Here is a 16,641-nt window from a genome sequence, read left to right as displayed (position 1 = left end):
TAAAGGAGAAAGTTAATGATGCTACAAGGAGGAAGGTCTTACCTCAGATCTGGGTGTACAGAGGCGTGATATTGGTACTGTCAGCACATCTGAGGCTTTACAAGCTCTCCTGTAGTCACAAGAGGGAAATTTGACAGTTGCAATGCCCTCCTGCTCATTGATCGACATCACAATACCCACGCTACCCAGCACTCCTTTACCTATCACCTGTAGATGTGAGACATATGCTAAGTTGTTGAAAGAAATGTATGAATGATACAGTGAGTAGTTTGTATTCTTTACCTGGACTTCTGACCCAATTTTAATGGTTTCTTTGAAACCCCCCAGAGCACAGAGTGCGGCAACCGCCTGCCTGCCAATGGCCTGAAGCTTAGCCAACTTCCTACCACTGCTGCTTCCATTCTCCAAAATACTTTCAGCATACTTCCCCAGTTGAGGGATGAACATCAGTGCCCTGGAAAGCACCTAGGATAAACACAAAGTAGACAGAAAGTAGAAAGATTTAAAATGGACGTCCTGATTTACTAAGATCACAAGTAGTGAGTAAAATTTACTTTTTCAGCAGTGCTTGTCCAGATTTGAGCAGTGTTTGACTCCGGGGCAGTAAGTAGACTATGCAACAGAGCAATAACCTCAGCAGCCATACTGTTGGCAACATGCCCACTGATGAATGGCCTAACAGGGTCTGACCTGTAAAAGACGTGATTTTCAGTTAGTCGCTTGAGATCACGCTGATTCGTTTTATCCAAAATATTAGTTACTAAGGTTATACACAAGATATTAATGCTTCCAGACATGGTCACGGTACCTGGCCAGCTCAGTGTTCCTGTCCCTGCAAGCAGATGTTTGGGCAGTTTTCTTCTTGTCGCCAGCCGTTATGCCTCCGGCGGCCTCTTGAGTCACAGTCTCCACCGGCGGACCAACACTCACGATCAGACCAGACTGAGCCCACTTAGTGGCCTTCCTCAGAGCAGCAGATGCTTCCTCTGTGATCACCTCACAGTGTCCACTCTTAAAAAAAAATTTAAAAAATGGTAGAGTTTAGAACCGGGAAAGGGGGGGAAAAAAAAATAAAAAATCAGAGTAGGTCTTACTTTGGTCATATCTCTGTCCATTTTGACAACCTTTTCCATATTTGCACCGGTGCCAAGGCGAAAGGGACGTCCCTCTGAACTGCTACATTTTAGAAAGAGAGAGAATACACACATTCAGAAAATCTTGAGAAGGCTAAAAACTGTGAAACCAGAAAATGTTCACCAAGTTTACTAGGATAACTTTCAAGAGAGATTTTACCTTAAAAGTGGTTGAAGAACCTCATGCGATGACTGGTCTTCTCTCTTGTGGATGAAAATAGATAGTTTACCATCAACTGCTTCACCTTCTTCTCCAATATCGTCAGTCTTCAGGGCTCCTTTGGAACTGGCTCGAGACAGACTTGTGTCTGGCTCAGAAGAGCTGGGTGACAACAAGGTCTGGCAACCTGGTGAGAAGTTGATGACATCAGTCATACATACTTATCTCATGTATTATTTAGCAATGTTCTATTGTTTGTCAACGATGAGAGACAAACCTGGTACTACATAGTCTGCCAGCTTGGCGAGCAGCAAGGCAGCGATGCGCGAGGCAGGGTCATTAGCATCTTGTTGCTCTGTATCGAGCGTGTTCATAGAAAAGCTCCATGATGGTAGGGCCACGTTGCCACAGTCCTCCACGCTCATGAGAGGTAAGGCTGCTCGACAAAGCTGCAGGATGATGAGCACCAGCTTTGGGGAAGGTCTCTGGTCAAGCAACAAAGACAAGAGCTTCGAAACACAGGCTGGTTGGCTCAGGATAGCTTTTCCTATGTGACTCCTGGAATGAAATGTAAAATACATTTGTTGTATAAATACACTCACAGGCATAGTATAAGTCCATAACTACAAAACACAACTTACCTAGAAAGATCATTGAGAAGACTGAGCACATCTTGCAAGGCATCATTGCCAGCTGCTTGATTCCCACAGCACTCGGTAGCTCTGGCCAGATGATTGGTTAACAAACTGGACACCTGTCGAGCCAAACCGGAATGTACTCCATCTGTCGAGCCACCTATAAGATAGTAAAACAGAAAAAAAAATATTCTGCTAAAAAAAAAACAATCACCTGAGACAACAATTGAAAAAGAACAAGATATTGCCATCATTAAATAAAGGTTATACTTCTTTGTAATCCTTTTTACCTTCCACTTTCTCCCACTCAATGCAGCGGTTCGCAAGCACCTGAAAAGCAGCCCAGGCCATGGTGGCTACCTTCTGCTTTTTGGTCTGCTTCTCATTTGAGCTGCACTCTCTTTGACCACTCAAGCTACACAAGCTATCCATGAGCTGAACCAACCCACTCCGAACTAGGCACTGCTCTTCGCTCCTATAGAAAGACAAATAAAATGACTACGGTGACTAATCTGAGCCAAGGATATGAGGGGGGGACAATGGGCCAGATGATAAATCTTGCCTTGTGTAGGGTATTGTGCAAAGCAAGCCAATACTGTTGGCACAAGCAATGGGGTAGCGAGCGCAAAGAGACACGACAGACGTCATTGTCTCCCCAAAGGCCTCCTGCACCTGCTCAACCATTCCGCCACAGGTCAGCTCCTCAATCCTGCACACATTCAAGAGATTTAATAGACAGTGGAAACAGAGCAGTGTTGTAGCATCCTTTTACCTTGGGCCTCCTTGCAATACCATAGTTACAGGACCAACCAAGTGCGTGACCCCACCCACTCGGACCGCAGCAGTGAGCAGCTCTCTCATATGGACAAGCGCCTGTTTTCGTGTACTCCCACGGCGCCATCGTGTCTGCGCAGCAGACAGGAAACTGCTGCTTGATACCTAAAAAAAAAAAAATTGATGTTTGACAGTGAATGTTGGAATAATCCTGTAATTAAGTTGATTTTTTTATTTTTTACCTATAATTCAGCGTTGGGGTTTTTTCAGATTTTTTTTTTTTTACTTTTACCCCCTACTACACATTGTTATCACTGGTGTTTCAAACTAGGGTTAGGGTTTCCAACCAGTTTTAGGATCGCTAATTAGGGTTTCAAACTAGGGTTAGGGTTTCCGACTAGGGTTTTAAACCACGGTTAGGGTTTCCAACGAGTTTTAGGATCGCTAATTAGAAGACTGTACTTCTACTCTGATCGGGAGATGTGGGCACTCTTTCCAACTCTGGCCAATAGTCATCTTAGTGCATGCATTTCCGGTTACGATAAGAAACGTGAGAAAATTATTAACTAATAGACTTACAGCTTGATCAGGTGTAGTGCCGATAAATGCAAAGAGCTGACCCAGGAGAACGCTATATGTTGGCTTGTCTCCGCTGTCTTCAACCACCAGAGATTGCAGCAGTGTAAATGAGCTGCTACGATGACTGGTGGGGTGATGTCGCCTCCTTCAAAATAAAAGACACCCCCAGCGCAAAAGATGAACATTTATTTTTTTAGGCTTAATCCATCAAACAAAATCAAAAGGTACCTTTGCGCAGCATGCGTGAACTCCAGATCTTGGTTAGCAATCATCTCTAAATCAGAGGGTGCAGACATGCTGCGCAGGAAGACTGGCTGCTTCACAACGGAGATGGCAGCCTTGGCGTCTGATACAGACTTGGAAGCTAGTAAAAAAAAAAGATAAGAGGAAAAAAAAAACACTGTCCAACACTGAAAGAATGAAACAAAGAAATGTAGTTTAGATACTTGATTGAGGATTAGACATCTACCTTGGCCTGGTGTTCCAGCAGGTGTGGTGGTTAAGCTTCTGCAATGTGGTGCAATGGTAACATGTAGCAGTAGCTCTGTACGGTTCATCAGACTCTTCACAAGTGCTTTAGTTTTAGGAAGTGGCGTGCTGCTTTTAAGGTGCATGGTGTTTACCTCGTGAAAGAACCTCTCCCTGTTGGCGCAGATATAAAAGTGATGTTGATGACAGACGATGTAATACTGTCATAAACTACTGGTTTTTAATAGTCTTGCCTCAATCCAAGGACAACATTTTCCAAGTCGCTATAATCAAGGGGGACATCTTTCAGGGAGCAAAGTAGTTCCAGCTCTTTAATCTTATTCTGACAAAAACCATAGAGGGAAAAATTGAGTATCAAATTATAGTAATGTATGAAATGCATTGTCCGGCGGGATACCTCAAAGAAGTGGTAGTCATGAAAGAAAGGAGTGTTGTTATCCAGCTTTCCCTGCTGGGCCTCCTCTACCTCATTCTGCCACTTCTGCTCCAATTCTGCGACACTCTGCATCAAACATGTAAAATAATGTCAAGACATTTCAAATAATTATACATTGTCTGCTTGCTCTCCCTCTTTATCTCTTAAAAAAAAAAATGCTTACCTGCAGTTGACGTTCCATCGCGTTGATTTTCTTAAAGGTCTCTGCCATGATCTTACAGACCAGGTCAAATTCCTCTGTGTGGTCTTCACGGTACTGGTAGTTGACAAGTGACTGCAGACCATCCACCAAGCTGAGATGCTTTATGACACAAGACACTATAACCTCCTCCATGACATCTGGCCGGATCACCTCTCTTTCAGGATTGAAACAGTTGCTTATGAAATGATTACATAATGACAAGATTTCAATATAAACCAAAACATGTAGAAAGCAGAATGTTATAAAACAAAACACTGCATTGTTTGCATACAGTTCTTACTTAATGCTTGGACGAAACTGTGGGCGAGCTCTTCCAGACACCTCTCGCAACTTTCCCATGATGCCTGGAGGGAGGCGTATGCGTGGCAAGTCGAAGTGGGCGCCAGATGTAAAACCCGGAGGAGGAATGAGCACATCGGCAGGGTAGGTGAATTCACGGTCCTCCTCGATGGTTAGTGGCAGTGGTGAAGGACTTGGAGTGAGAGCAGGAGAGAGTGCGCCGTTTGCCTCTACCTGCCACTGACACCTTAGGAAAAAGAATTTATCGACATTTTGAGAAAATCTTTCCTTAGAGATATGGATGACAGCGTAACAAAAGGTGCTTAAATGTGATTTATCTTGTGTTAAAATTCATGAAACGTACTCATTTGATAAAATTCAAATTCAAATGTCAAAAAAATCTGACTATTTGATGCATCACCTTTGCAGAAGCTTTGAGCACAGCAAATCATTACAGGCGTCCTCCTCTCTTGTCACCTCAGGCCCATTGTATAGGATGCGCAGCATTGAGCAAGCGAGTACCGACAGACCAAGTGCCAGGTCTGCCAGGAAAGGGAGGCCTCCCGAGACATCCTCAGATGACTCCTGAAAAGATGACATCAAGAAGAAAAATATTTTGCATGCAATGGGACGGTAAAAGCTCATCTGCAATGACCTGGGCTTTAATTGGAGCTGAAGGGTCACAGTTCAAATCCCGCTGCAGACAATTATGTGTTCTAGTAAGTGAGTGAGAAATGCCAGTCTGCTTTCTGGCTGCTATTCAGAGGCCTCTGAGCAAAACACCATCCTCACCACACAGGTCAAGAGGTGCAGCATTATTAGTGTGCAACTTTCTCTGACTTCTTTCCTCACATGTCTGCATGTGGTCTGGTTCTGTGCTATGCGCAACACAAAAATGGGAATTTGAATGAGAGTTACAATTTTCCTGAATTATAGATTATAATGAGTGGACCTTTATATATTAAAATAAATAGAGACAGGTCTACTAAATTTAAGGATTCCGACAATATGCCGATGTTTTACCTGCGCTCTGACAGTGCAAGAAAACCCCCACATGGCTTTATCAGGAGTGTTGTGCTCTCGTCCACTTCTCATTTCGAAAGAAAAGGTCACTGTGTCACCTTCAACCTAAAGAGAGATAACAAATGCATGCAGTGAGACTAAGATTGCGGACAGTTCACCGTGCACGTTTTGAACACAGCTTCTATTACCTTGACAAGATCTTTGGGCCATCCTGTCCCCAAAACACTGCGACTGCCATATCCCAGAGTGTTTCCTCCATATTCTGTTACTTTACGACTATTAGTGTTGGGACCGGCATAAATAACCAACTAAGTAGAAGAAAAATAAAGACTAGTTACAAACAGCAGGCAAAATATGAAAACGGTGTTTATGATAATGTACTGCAATGAATCATTTTCACTGTGTTTTGTGTTAATAAACACCTTGTCATAGTCATATTGCGAAGAACAGCGTGAATCAAAGCGAAGGTACAAACAGCGAGCCCCTGGAATGTGAACTGTCTCCTTGAATTTATAGTTGTCTCTCACAGGATGCACAGTCTCCACAGTTTTACCAGCAGCCCAAGGGGCAGGGATCTTCAGTCCTGTCAGGAATCCGGGCTCCTCACGTTCATCAAGGATTCTAGTAAAGGACAGGGATTTTCTCAAATCCATCTTACTTAACAGCTGTCATTCATCCACGCAGCAATGTTATTATAGAACATACTTGTCATCAGCAACAGAGGTCTTCATCCCTTGCCCAACACAGCCACCCATAAGTGACTCGTCTGAGAAAAGTGGAGACTGAGTCTTTAGTAACAGAGCAGTCTGGGAAGAAAACAAAAGGAAGAAAATATTTGTCATTTCACGAGAGGATTGATTTTTTTATTTTTTTTTAATACAATACAAATATTGACTAACCTGACTGGTGTATAAAACTAACTGCACTAACTGAGGCATGAGCGCATCAGCTAGCGTTAGGGTCTGCAGGTTGGGGTGCATCAGAGTGGTCAGCAACACGGGCAATAAGTGCCCAAGCATGGTGGCCTTTGTTACCTGCTCCAGACCTTTCAACCTTTGGAGTAACAAGGGCAAAGGATGTAGGTTCTACAGTATTATAGCATTGTCCTAGTTTACTTCTCATCAGCGTTCGTGCAAAAAAAAAAGAAGTGTATTATGATTATGTGAGTTCACATGCCATGGAAGCAACTTTAAAGGCACATTTCTGCCATTTAATGGAATCCTTGAAATGGAGGATAGATTCGGAAGTTTAAAAAAAAAAAAAAACTCACCTGGTTTCCTTGTCAGGGATCTCACTGTTAATGAGCGCTGTTGTCACTTGCTGAAGCGTCTCCAGTGCCTCATCACATCCCACCAGGATCTTGGTTGCTAAGGAGAGAATGCTGCCTTGAAGCTCCTGAGGACACCACAGAGAAAAGGCCCACACTTCGGTAACTCTGCTTCAAAGATTTTGTATCCAATATTTATAGCTTCACTGTGATCTTTCCAGTTTAAATAAACACTCAACAACAACATAACCAGAGTTGAATAAGAGTATGTTCTTTGCACTTGTATCACCAACCACAATTTGAAAATACAACTCAGCATCCGAAACTTATAAGAGCATTCCATTAGACGAGGAAGGGGTATTTAAAGGGGATGTTTACCTGTACCTTCATTGTTTCCCCTTGTAGGGAGCTGTCACTGTCGTCACTATCATCTGGACGAATAAGAATGGTGTTACTGAGTAGGTGGTTCTGAACAGCCATGAGGTAGCGCAGACAAGGGGAAACCACCTACGAGGAAGGAGTGACATCTCAGACTGGTATCAGCACAGAAAAGCAAAACTTGTATTCTTTGAACAGACTGTAATAAGCATACTGGCACTGTGGAAAGTAGCTTCTGGAAGTCATCTCGAGCGACCGTTTGACATTTGGTAATGAGAAGGCAGGATTCCCGAACCACGGTTTTGAGTATACACTGCAGAAGGTCATCACTCAGCCTGTTGGAAAGAGCTTTTTTTTAGGCTCTTAAGCATGATGAACTATTTTCGATCTACGTCTCAATAAAACTTGAATAGATTCCACACCACACACTAAAAAAGGTGGTACCATATGGATGCAAAGTTACCGCTCACCTATAGTGGTCATCTTCTTCACTTCCAAACCTATTTTTCTGCAGTTGGTCAGCCATATTGGTGAGGATGACATCTCGAAGCTGAGACAGCCCACTGTTTCTTTCACCTGAGAATCAAATAATAAACTAATTGTTTACTTCGAAAGGACACTGGCATTCTGGCTCATTTAAAATCATCTTATTTAAGCACCTTCACTTAGAACAAGTTTCAGCAATTTATTGAGTTCAGCCTCCCCCTGATACAAAGTATTCAGGCCTGAGCTGCAGAGAAACAGAAATGGTGAGAAACAAATAGATATCTTTCATTTATTATGGCTTACATTATATTTCAAATAAAATCATATTTACCTGATGGCCAGGCAAACCTCTCTCTGAATCTCAGCCCCTATTTGATCCACTGGAGCCATTAGTAGCTGCCACAAGAGCAGGCCTGCCCTACGCACGCTTTCCCTGTTCTGCTCCGACTGCGGATTGAAGAACCTAAATACGACCTGGAGAAAACAAACCAGGTTCAAAAGATCATTTGAAAACAAATCAAATGAAGACAGTGACTAAAACGTCTTGGTGAAAAGTCACAGAAAACAAACCTGGAAGACTACCAAAACACAGCGGATGATGCTGGTATCTCCGCTGACCATTGCCTTCTCCATGATGTCACAGATACTGCTGAAGTGACTGGCCTCGATAGGATGTTGTTTACCCAGTAGGGCACCCAGGGGCAGGCTGTTACTGCTAGTTGCTAGCAGGTTAAGCTGGTGGACACACATGGCACCTACATGATGAAGAAGCTGGTTGATCACCTCGCTCGTGTGCACCATTTCTTCTGCAAAAAAGGGGGGAAAAAATTAAAATAACAATAATGAAAGAAAAGTTGAGATTTGTGATTTACTACAGCATGCAACACTGATAGCATGGCTTTAAGTGCTATATTCCAACCTTTGGGTTCGTTTATGACATGGCTCACACCCAACCTGTGGCACACATGATGAAAGGCCTGATTGCCCGGGTTACACCACTGATCAATGTAATCGCTCGAGCAAGTCCAGATCAAGTTGTTCCTTGCATCATAACAAGCTCCTTAAAAGGCCACACAATAACAAAGCACTTAGTTTTATTTACATTCCAACACTCATTGGGGACAGCAATATCACTCACCCAGTCCTGCCACCTGAGCTCCTCTGCCGAGGGAACTGCCAGGAGCATCAATGAGGTCAGCCCGGCTGCTGAATTGGCCGTCAGCAAGGTTGAAGACTAAACTAGAGGTTAATACTGAAATAACAAGCGGATACTTTAGAGGAAAGCACTTGCCGTATTAAAAATAAAAATATTAGTAACAAAAACAGTGCGAATGTGCTCCTACTTTTCAGCGAGGACAGACTGCTGGCACCTCCAAACAGTGAGCGTGTCGCAGAGCTCCCAGATACACCAGGAGGTGGGACTAGCATCACTAAGTATGTTCCACACACATACATTGGAGTCTTCCTCAGAGTCTTCAAGGGGAGTCCACAGCTTGTGTTGACAGCTATAGTGAGGAGGAGAGATATGATGCAAATAACAATAAATATAATACATATTTTGCATGTTGAGATGATTGATTACCAGACTGCTCCTCTTTGACAGTGTTTGTGATGGTAGAGCCTGTGAGAGCAGCCAACGTGGCAGAATGTGAGGCCCGGAAGCGAGACATTCGACTCAAAAGAAGCTCATTCAAGCACTTGGAAGACTCGCCTTCTTTGCGAGTCAGAATAACTCTCTCCTGCAAGATGTGTGCAATACACAGCCCTGTCTGTGTCTGTATTGTGAACAAAAGCGGAGAACCCCTCAAATCACAAACAAATCTAGTAATACAGTCAAAATCGCGGCGAGAAATGACTCACGGAAAGGTGAAAGACATCCATGAAGACGGAGTGGCCCTTCTGTGTCTTCTCGTTGAGACTGGCCGGGGACCACACCCAATATAGGTAGGTTCCATCTGAGCAGAGATGCAGCGTAGTCATGCTGCTACCCACTGGAAAGTGATGGGCTGGCATGGGGACAATCTGACAAACCTAAAAACAGCGGTGTGATTAAATCATTCATTTTCCCGGGTTTCATGTTGGCCGATTTGACGGAGAATTACCTGTAACGTGAAGGGGTCAATGACCTGGCACAGCTGATGAGGCTTGGCATCAAAGGCAGAAGGGCGATGGAGAAGGCGAGCGCTGCTGTACACCACCCAGCCAGAATCCAACTCCTCATTTCGACAGTAAACAAAACCCCTGCACAAACACATGCAAGAGCTTTCATTTTTGCACTTTGTGATGACAGCTCACTTTCATTACCTGCCACAAACTCATTCCACACCAGCCCATTGCTAGTTAGGCATTTTTTTTTTTTTTAAATATATTTTTGAAAGGATGAAATAATGACAACAGAAACCTTAATATAAGACTACAAACCCACAAAATATTGAAATCATCAAGGTGTTGGAACATCTGGCTATTACCCAAGAAACAGAAAAATGCCTGTTTGAGCTCATCTAGTATGGGATAGGGTTTCTGTCACTATTCAACGAAAGACAGTGGCCCAAGATGATGAACTGACAGAAGGAACTAACACAAGTTGATTCCAAGCAGGACTCATTAAATGACAGAGGTTTGTTTAACATCGAATGAGCTCATTTCAGAATCCACTGAAAATATCAATGTAAATTGAATCCAACCATCATTGTGTAAAATAATGCAAGTGCAACAGTGCCTTGGTGACCCATCAACTAATCAATTAAAGCTATTCAGACGGGACATGCCTCCAACCAGCCAGATATCTATTTAGAAACATACAGGAAAGAATGCAGACATTATTGGGATGAATGAGATGACAGATATATTTAGCATCTCACTCTTTTCTTAGGATGCTGTAGAATAAAGCCAAGTGTCGTATTACCTCAGTGTTCCGTGTAAGCCAGAACCGAGCTTACTGAGTCCTCTCCCAGAGGAGTTAGTGGTGTACAGATAGAGCCCGTCTGTGGCTAGACAGCGACCCAGGTCGGTGTCTGTGAGAAAGGGGACAAAAAGAATTACAAGGTGGGAAAACAACATGTCTTGAAAAGGAGGATCAATATGAGAGAATTAAGATGCTTTCTGCGAGTTGCTTTAGACTGATTTGACAGCGATACTGCCTAAGTTAATCTATTGTTAGCTTTGCAAAGTATTGTTAATGCAAAATTGTTGCTATGGATATACAGTACACCCCTGATCAGCTTCTACTGCTCTGCGAAGTCATCTTATTGATTTCTTTATGAGTCATCACTGCCTTGTCCGTATCTCACCCTTAAAACCCTGCTGAATAAATATTCCTTGAGTTTCACCATAACACTCAATGCCTGTCCTTAGCAGTGTTAAATTGTTACGTATTGGGTTAAAACAGTTGAACGCATTAAAAAAAAAAACAACAACAAAAAAACAGCATAATGTAATAATAACCATTTAATTTAATCAGGTCTAAACCTTTATTCTCAGCTCCTCCAGCAGAGTTATCAGGTGTAGGTAACATATCCTCAAAACCCCACGACACGGTGTGTTTCCCACCGAGCAGGCATGATGAAGAGCCCGGGCCTCCTTCCAAGAGCAAAAGCCTGAAGCCAGAATAAAGGTTACTTCCATAGAGGGGAAAGTTCTTTACACAGTTGATTATGTGGTGAATAAACATCAAGGCATCACCTGTAGAGGACATCTGACACTGGGAGTTGGCCAAGATCTGATTGTTTCTGAAGGAGATGCACTGTGTGGATGAAGGTCTTTAGAGATCCTCTGGAGGGAAATAAAAGGTTTGGTAGATTATCCCCCGAAAAAACAACAGGAGCAGCCAAAAAAAAAAAAAAAAAAAAAAAACCAAGAACACCACCACTTACAATTTAATTTTGATTAAGTCGCATTTGCCTAACTTCACTACAACGTGGTGACATCATGACAAGCAAGCCTGACAACGGTTGATCTTTTTTCTGCGTTGTTTCTCACCTTCCAAATGGTAAATTTAGCAATAGGGCTGAATGCTTTGTGACAACAAAGAGCTGCCGGTTCAATAAAGGCGCAACAAAAAAAAAAGAGGAGAGGGTTCTGGTTTTGACAAGTCAAGATCAGTTGTCACCAGCAGAAGCTGAAGCAGTGTTCCGACTGACGCACAAAAACACCGACATGACAGTCGGTGATATAAAACACCTTGTACCAAACGGATTAATTTTACGGTTCACACCATGCAGGCCCACAAGTCCTCATACTGTAACTGACAGGCTCGGGCTCAATGACATAAGATTTTCCGATTTTGGTTATAAAGGCGTACTCAGACTACATGTGCAGGCATAACCTGCTGCTATAGCTACAAAGACAACATCCAAAAGCACACCTCTGCATAATTGTTACAAGGACATACAAATTGCATGCGAATTCAGACAAAATATGTCAAACTCGATTTGTTGGAAATAGGAACTACTTTCTGCGCATCAGCAAAAGTTGTGCAAGTATCATCCTTGAAAATTAAACAACAGGTAAGAATGTTTGCGCATGGTTTAGTCGAATTACAACGGTTTGCCTATCAGATGTTAAATCGGATTGCATTTCTGCAAGTAGCGTACGCAACATACCCATTGGCTATGAAATACAGTGGATATAAAAAGGTCTACACACCCGTGTTCAAATACCAGGTTTATGCGATATAAATAAATGGGACCGAGGTAAATTATTTCAAAACCTTTTACACCGTTAATGTAGCCTAGAACTTCTAGCACCATAAAACGTACTGATGACTGGAAATATTCGAGGGTGTGACAGCAAAAAGAGAAAAAACAAAACAAAACCATGTTTAGCAGTGTGTGCCTCTGGGCTCACCGAGCACAAGCAAGTGCAACCAGTGCGGCAGCAGCATTTTCTCGATGTCTGGGCGTGCGAAGAATCTGCATTTGAGTGGCCTTTTGCGTTTGGACGGACTCCTGAGCACCATCTTCCAACCAGGAGCAGAGCAGTCCCTCCAGGCCGTTCAGGCAGTCGGCAGGCTCTTTGCTGAGGCTGAGCGGCTGGCAGTCCCGGAGACAGGACAGCAGCACCTCGGCGGTGACGCCGCAGAGCGCCGGGTCACTGCGGCTCTGTGACTGTAGAAGGGGGAAGACCAGCAGCAGGCCCACACGGGAGGTAAAGGGAGCCTGCTCAGGTTGCTGGAGCAGACCTTGTCTTTTGAGCAAGGCCAAGGTCTCCTCATCAGCACCCCCAGTCCCTTCTCGCTCCTGTTGTTCCTCCAGGGCCAGCTGCCGCTGCGCCCCCCACAGGCCACGCAGAGCATTGAGTCGGTATTCCAGCAGGCGGGCGTAAGCATTACTCTGATTCCCACAGACTGCGCGTAGACGCTCGGCCAGCTCCGCAGGGTTCTTCGTCTCAAATGTCAGAATCTGGAATGGAGGACAGTGGTGGAAAATGACATTGCAAACTATTTCACCCAAACGTAGGAACAAACAAGAGGATACATCTTGTACGGCTGGGTTTAAATGCAAAAGAACCTAGAGGACATTCAAACAAGAGAAAAGCACAATCATGTCTGTAGTTCTTTGCGCTTGGAAATTGTAGTCTGACACAGCATGGTGAAATAATGTGCTTCATGTGCACTTAAGCATTTCAGCTATCGATTAGAATGTGAGGCCTATGAACGAAGGACAAGGGGGGAAAAAAACTATGATAGCATTTAGCAGGCACAATTTGTATTGATTACATTTCACTAACTCTACTAATGTTACGGTAAAAGTCTTTATTGGAGTCTGGGACCTTTGTGCCTTGTTCTAAAAATTGACTACTGCTGCTGCTAGACGTTAACATCACAACAAAATCCCCAAATTTATGAATGTCGTGAACTGAGTGCATATAAGGTCAGAAATAGGGAACAACGTATAAAAACAGACCTGTTAAGCAAGACTGTCTGTTTTGTTGACGCAAAGGATGCTCTTGGTTTAACTTTATTAAGAAAGGGATCTTCTGTGCCCGTCTCCCATCATGAGGAGTAGAGCAAATTATGTAATATCATATATTGTGGATATTAGGGAACATGTTTTACAAGTGTTACTTTGCAGACAGTTTGAAGTAGCCACTTGAAATCAATAAGGCTGAACTGAAATATAATGCTCAATCAAAACTCAATTTGGGCATGCTGTAATATAAAACAATTATGTTCATCCGTCCAGCAACCAGCATAACTCTATTCATCTTCACCCCTCCATTGAAATGCCTGGATCTCAGAAGACATGTCAGCACAAAATCAACTAGATTGTTCAATTATTAACATTGCATCGTCAAAAACAGCAACCCATTCTCAATGCCTTTAGATTGGGCAATAATTTGTAAAAATAATAGCCAACAGTATAGATTTGTGGAAAAAAATCTCAAATGTAACAAATTATATAGCATATATACTTTGCAATATATACTTTGCCGTCCACATTTGGCAGGGCATCATCTACCCACTCATTTTCAAGACAACATTATGGTGGCCCACGCCTCCCTCTGTAGAACAGGTGCATGCTTGACTGCACAGGATCTACACCTTCTTAAATGCTTTTTAATTCATACGTTTGTCTAGATTATGCAAAAAAAAATGCGGACTCATTTTTGGGTGTTGCAATTCATGGCAGATTCAGAAATTGCTTAGTGCCTTATCCTGACAAATAAATGAAAACTAACAGAATGAGACTGCTCTTTGGCTAGTTGGAGCCTGAAGTTTAAGTCATTTCACAAAGTCAAAGCTATTGTTGTCAGTCAGTGTTGTATGCTTGAGTATGGAGCAAAATGCAATGCACAGTTTAGTATGATGACACCAGCCGAGCATGAAGTAGTACTGTGCTGAAGTCTATTATATGAATGTACAACAGATTTCTTAAAGTCTATGAATACTAATAACAGCTTATAAAAACAAAATAGAAAATAGAAATTGCTTCTGGATTCCATTAAGTACCAATATCCTGTCCCTTCAAAATAAATGGCAGAGCTTTTTTTTTTTTTACCTGGATTGGGACAAGAAAATAAGCACAAATATTACCTTAACTTTACTTTGCATCATTGCATCTGAAAAATCTAGTTTGCATTATATTCAGTCATGAGTAATTCTGCAACAAAGTTCTTTTTAAAAAACGAACACACAACCAATATGTATCATAGACGCAAACCTAAAACAAAGTCACTAACAAAGCAAACTGGCTGCTTATACAAATTTAGACCATAGTGATTGTACAGAACATATTATGTAAATATAAATGTGAAATATGAAACGTTGCTTCCAATACTTTTATTCTGAAAGAAACTACCGGAAACACGCGCACAACAAACACTTTGACAGGGGGTCGATAACAAGCAGGGCAGGGAAAGTTGCAAACGTTTGCGCTATCGTTATCGTCAAGGGTGTGTTGCTGCAGACACCCAAAGCACATTCAACATAGAAGCTAATGCAAAGCCCACCGCTGTCATAGTTGCATGTCCCCTTGATAAACACATACAAAAGACAAACGCGTCATGGGCGTGTGACTCGACACTCGACTCACCTCCTGCTCGGTGTCCCCCTGCTCCGATACGCCAATTTCACTGGGGAGTTCGGCCAGATCTGTGACCCGAATGAGCCCATCGTGGAGAAAAATGGTTTCCTCTTTCACCGAAAGCCACTGGGATGAGTCCACCGCCCCGGAGCCCATCGCTCTCTCCCCCGACAGTGATGCCAAAAGGAGTCGAACATTAAAAATTCAGTGTCAGAATGACAGAAAACGCCCTGGCTTCGGCTGTCGTAGAAAAAAAAACAATATGTGGACAAGCCTGTCCGCCGGTTTGACGACGGTGTTTGACAGAACGCGCCGTGCGAGGCTGCAAGCTAGCGGACCGCAGCCACACGGTGAAAAGAGAGCGATGACAGGTCCTGCTCACAACGCATGTCTGCCTGCGCCTTTCCCGTCCGTGCAAACAGTGACTGCTGCTACTGCTACTGCTAGCCGTCTGCCTCGACTAGCTAAAAGCGGAGCTAGCTTACCGTGCGGCGTAGACTCGTTAACGTTTCCGAGCAGAGTGGGCGTGACACTCGCACTAAACACGTTCGATCGCCACGCCTTTACAACGTCAATCGGCTCGGGACAAATACCGTATCTGTTATCGGTAATTTTTGTAAGAAAAATGACACCTCAACCATCTTCGTGTATGGCACTACCACGATCTAGGTGGCTGAAGACGTTAATGAGAATCCCAGCTGTCAGTGCGACGCCATGTTTCCAAGGCCGACGAGCTCCTCCCAGCATGCACTGCAGGCCATAGGGTCAAGTATGAGAACTTCAACAACACAATACTACTAGTTAACTTTGGGTCAACTGTGCAGTTGTTGTTATGATATGATTGACCTTCATTTTAATGTTAAACTATTCCACATAAGATAAGCAGATGGATGAGAAGATGGATGACTTGATGGGGAAATCTGTGGTGAGCCATCAGGGCCAGCAAGGCCTCTTGTGGGTTCAAACAGTATCAGAAGCCCTGATCTCAATTGGTCTGGAAAAGCCACTAAAAGGTTCTCAAATTGTCTGGATGCTAGGTCTCAGTGTTTCCAGTTGGGTGGGTTTTCCACCATCTACTGGAAAAGGTTGCCATTGTTATGTAAATCACCCAAAATTATGCAAAGGGTAACAAGAAAAAAATGCACACAACTCAAACTCTTTGCCACGAGTATTATTTGTCCATAGAAGTTTTTTTAAGTACAAGTACAAATCAGTCTAATACAAACATAATCCGTTCCAGAAGGCTGTTCGAGAAGTGAATCATTCGAATTTCGAAC

General features: G+C 43.1%; 1 protein-coding gene across 5 annotated transcripts in view; it reads right to left on the bottom strand.

Moving 5' to 3' along the window:
- The window catches only part of hectd4 (HECT domain containing E3 ubiquitin protein ligase 4), a 28,750-nt gene extending 12,669 nt beyond the window's left edge, over window positions 1–16,081 (bottom strand). Inside the window, exons 1-43 of one of the 5 annotated variants that reach the window (XM_085909103.1) lie at window positions 15,374–16,081; window positions 12,687–13,240; window positions 11,523–11,612; window positions 11,310–11,437; window positions 10,747–10,855; window positions 9,944–10,082; window positions 9,702–9,872; window positions 9,553–9,616; window positions 9,424–9,462; window positions 9,185–9,346; window positions 8,980–9,093; window positions 8,761–8,901; window positions 8,412–8,647; window positions 8,173–8,315; window positions 8,015–8,085; window positions 7,826–7,931; window positions 7,570–7,690; window positions 7,356–7,484; window positions 6,981–7,105; window positions 6,610–6,763; window positions 6,416–6,516; window positions 6,133–6,331; window positions 5,899–6,018; window positions 5,711–5,815; window positions 5,109–5,272; window positions 4,689–4,934; window positions 4,370–4,583; window positions 4,168–4,272; window positions 4,004–4,092; window positions 3,751–3,923; window positions 3,510–3,645; window positions 3,282–3,426; window positions 2,701–2,867; window positions 2,491–2,637; window positions 2,219–2,403; window positions 1,935–2,088; window positions 1,571–1,851; window positions 1,294–1,480; window positions 1,095–1,176; window positions 809–1,011; window positions 555–690; window positions 283–465; window positions 43–207 (exon numbers count right to left, since the gene is read on the bottom strand). In XM_085909103.1, coding sequence (XP_085765229.1) covers window positions 43–207; window positions 283–465; window positions 555–690; window positions 809–1,011; window positions 1,095–1,176; window positions 1,294–1,480; window positions 1,571–1,851; window positions 1,935–2,088; window positions 2,219–2,403; window positions 2,491–2,637; window positions 2,701–2,867; window positions 3,282–3,426; window positions 3,510–3,645; window positions 3,751–3,923; window positions 4,004–4,092; window positions 4,168–4,272; window positions 4,370–4,583; window positions 4,689–4,934; window positions 5,109–5,272; window positions 5,711–5,815; window positions 5,899–6,018; window positions 6,133–6,331; window positions 6,416–6,516; window positions 6,610–6,763; window positions 6,981–7,105; window positions 7,356–7,484; window positions 7,570–7,690; window positions 7,826–7,931; window positions 8,015–8,085; window positions 8,173–8,315; window positions 8,412–8,647; window positions 8,761–8,901; window positions 8,980–9,093; window positions 9,185–9,346; window positions 9,424–9,462; window positions 9,553–9,616; window positions 9,702–9,872; window positions 9,944–10,082; window positions 10,747–10,855; window positions 11,310–11,437; window positions 11,523–11,612; window positions 12,687–13,240; window positions 15,374–15,520 — 6,630 coding nt within the window. In that variant the 5' untranslated portion in view covers window positions 15,521–16,081. Of the gene's footprint in view, window positions 1–42; window positions 208–282; window positions 466–554; window positions 691–808; window positions 1,012–1,094; window positions 1,177–1,293; window positions 1,481–1,570; window positions 1,852–1,934; window positions 2,089–2,218; window positions 2,404–2,490; window positions 2,638–2,700; window positions 2,868–3,281; window positions 3,427–3,509; window positions 3,646–3,750; window positions 3,924–4,003; window positions 4,093–4,167; window positions 4,273–4,369; window positions 4,584–4,688; window positions 4,935–5,108; window positions 5,273–5,710; window positions 5,816–5,898; window positions 6,019–6,132; window positions 6,332–6,415; window positions 6,517–6,609; window positions 6,764–6,980; window positions 7,106–7,355; window positions 7,485–7,569; window positions 7,691–7,825; window positions 7,932–8,014; window positions 8,086–8,172; window positions 8,316–8,411; window positions 8,648–8,760; window positions 8,902–8,979; window positions 9,094–9,184; window positions 9,347–9,423; window positions 9,617–9,701; window positions 9,873–9,943; window positions 10,083–10,746; window positions 10,856–11,309; window positions 11,438–11,522; window positions 11,613–12,686; window positions 13,241–15,373 lie in introns of all 5 variants that reach the window. The other 4 variants (XM_085909099.1, XM_085909102.1, XM_085909100.1 and 1 more) reach the window with 4 other exon arrangements.
- Between the last annotated feature and the right edge of the window lie 560 nt (window positions 16,082–16,641).

Source organism: Syngnathus leptorhynchus, chromosome 4 (genome assembly GCF_054491065.1).
Source record: "Syngnathus leptorhynchus isolate UIUO chromosome 4, UIUO_Slep, whole genome shotgun sequence".
In the NCBI taxonomy this organism is placed as follows: Eukaryota; Metazoa; Chordata; class Actinopteri; order Syngnathiformes; family Syngnathidae; genus Syngnathus; species Syngnathus leptorhynchus.
Note: the sequence above shows the minus strand (reverse complement) of the source record. Positions and strands in the feature narration are given on the sequence as shown.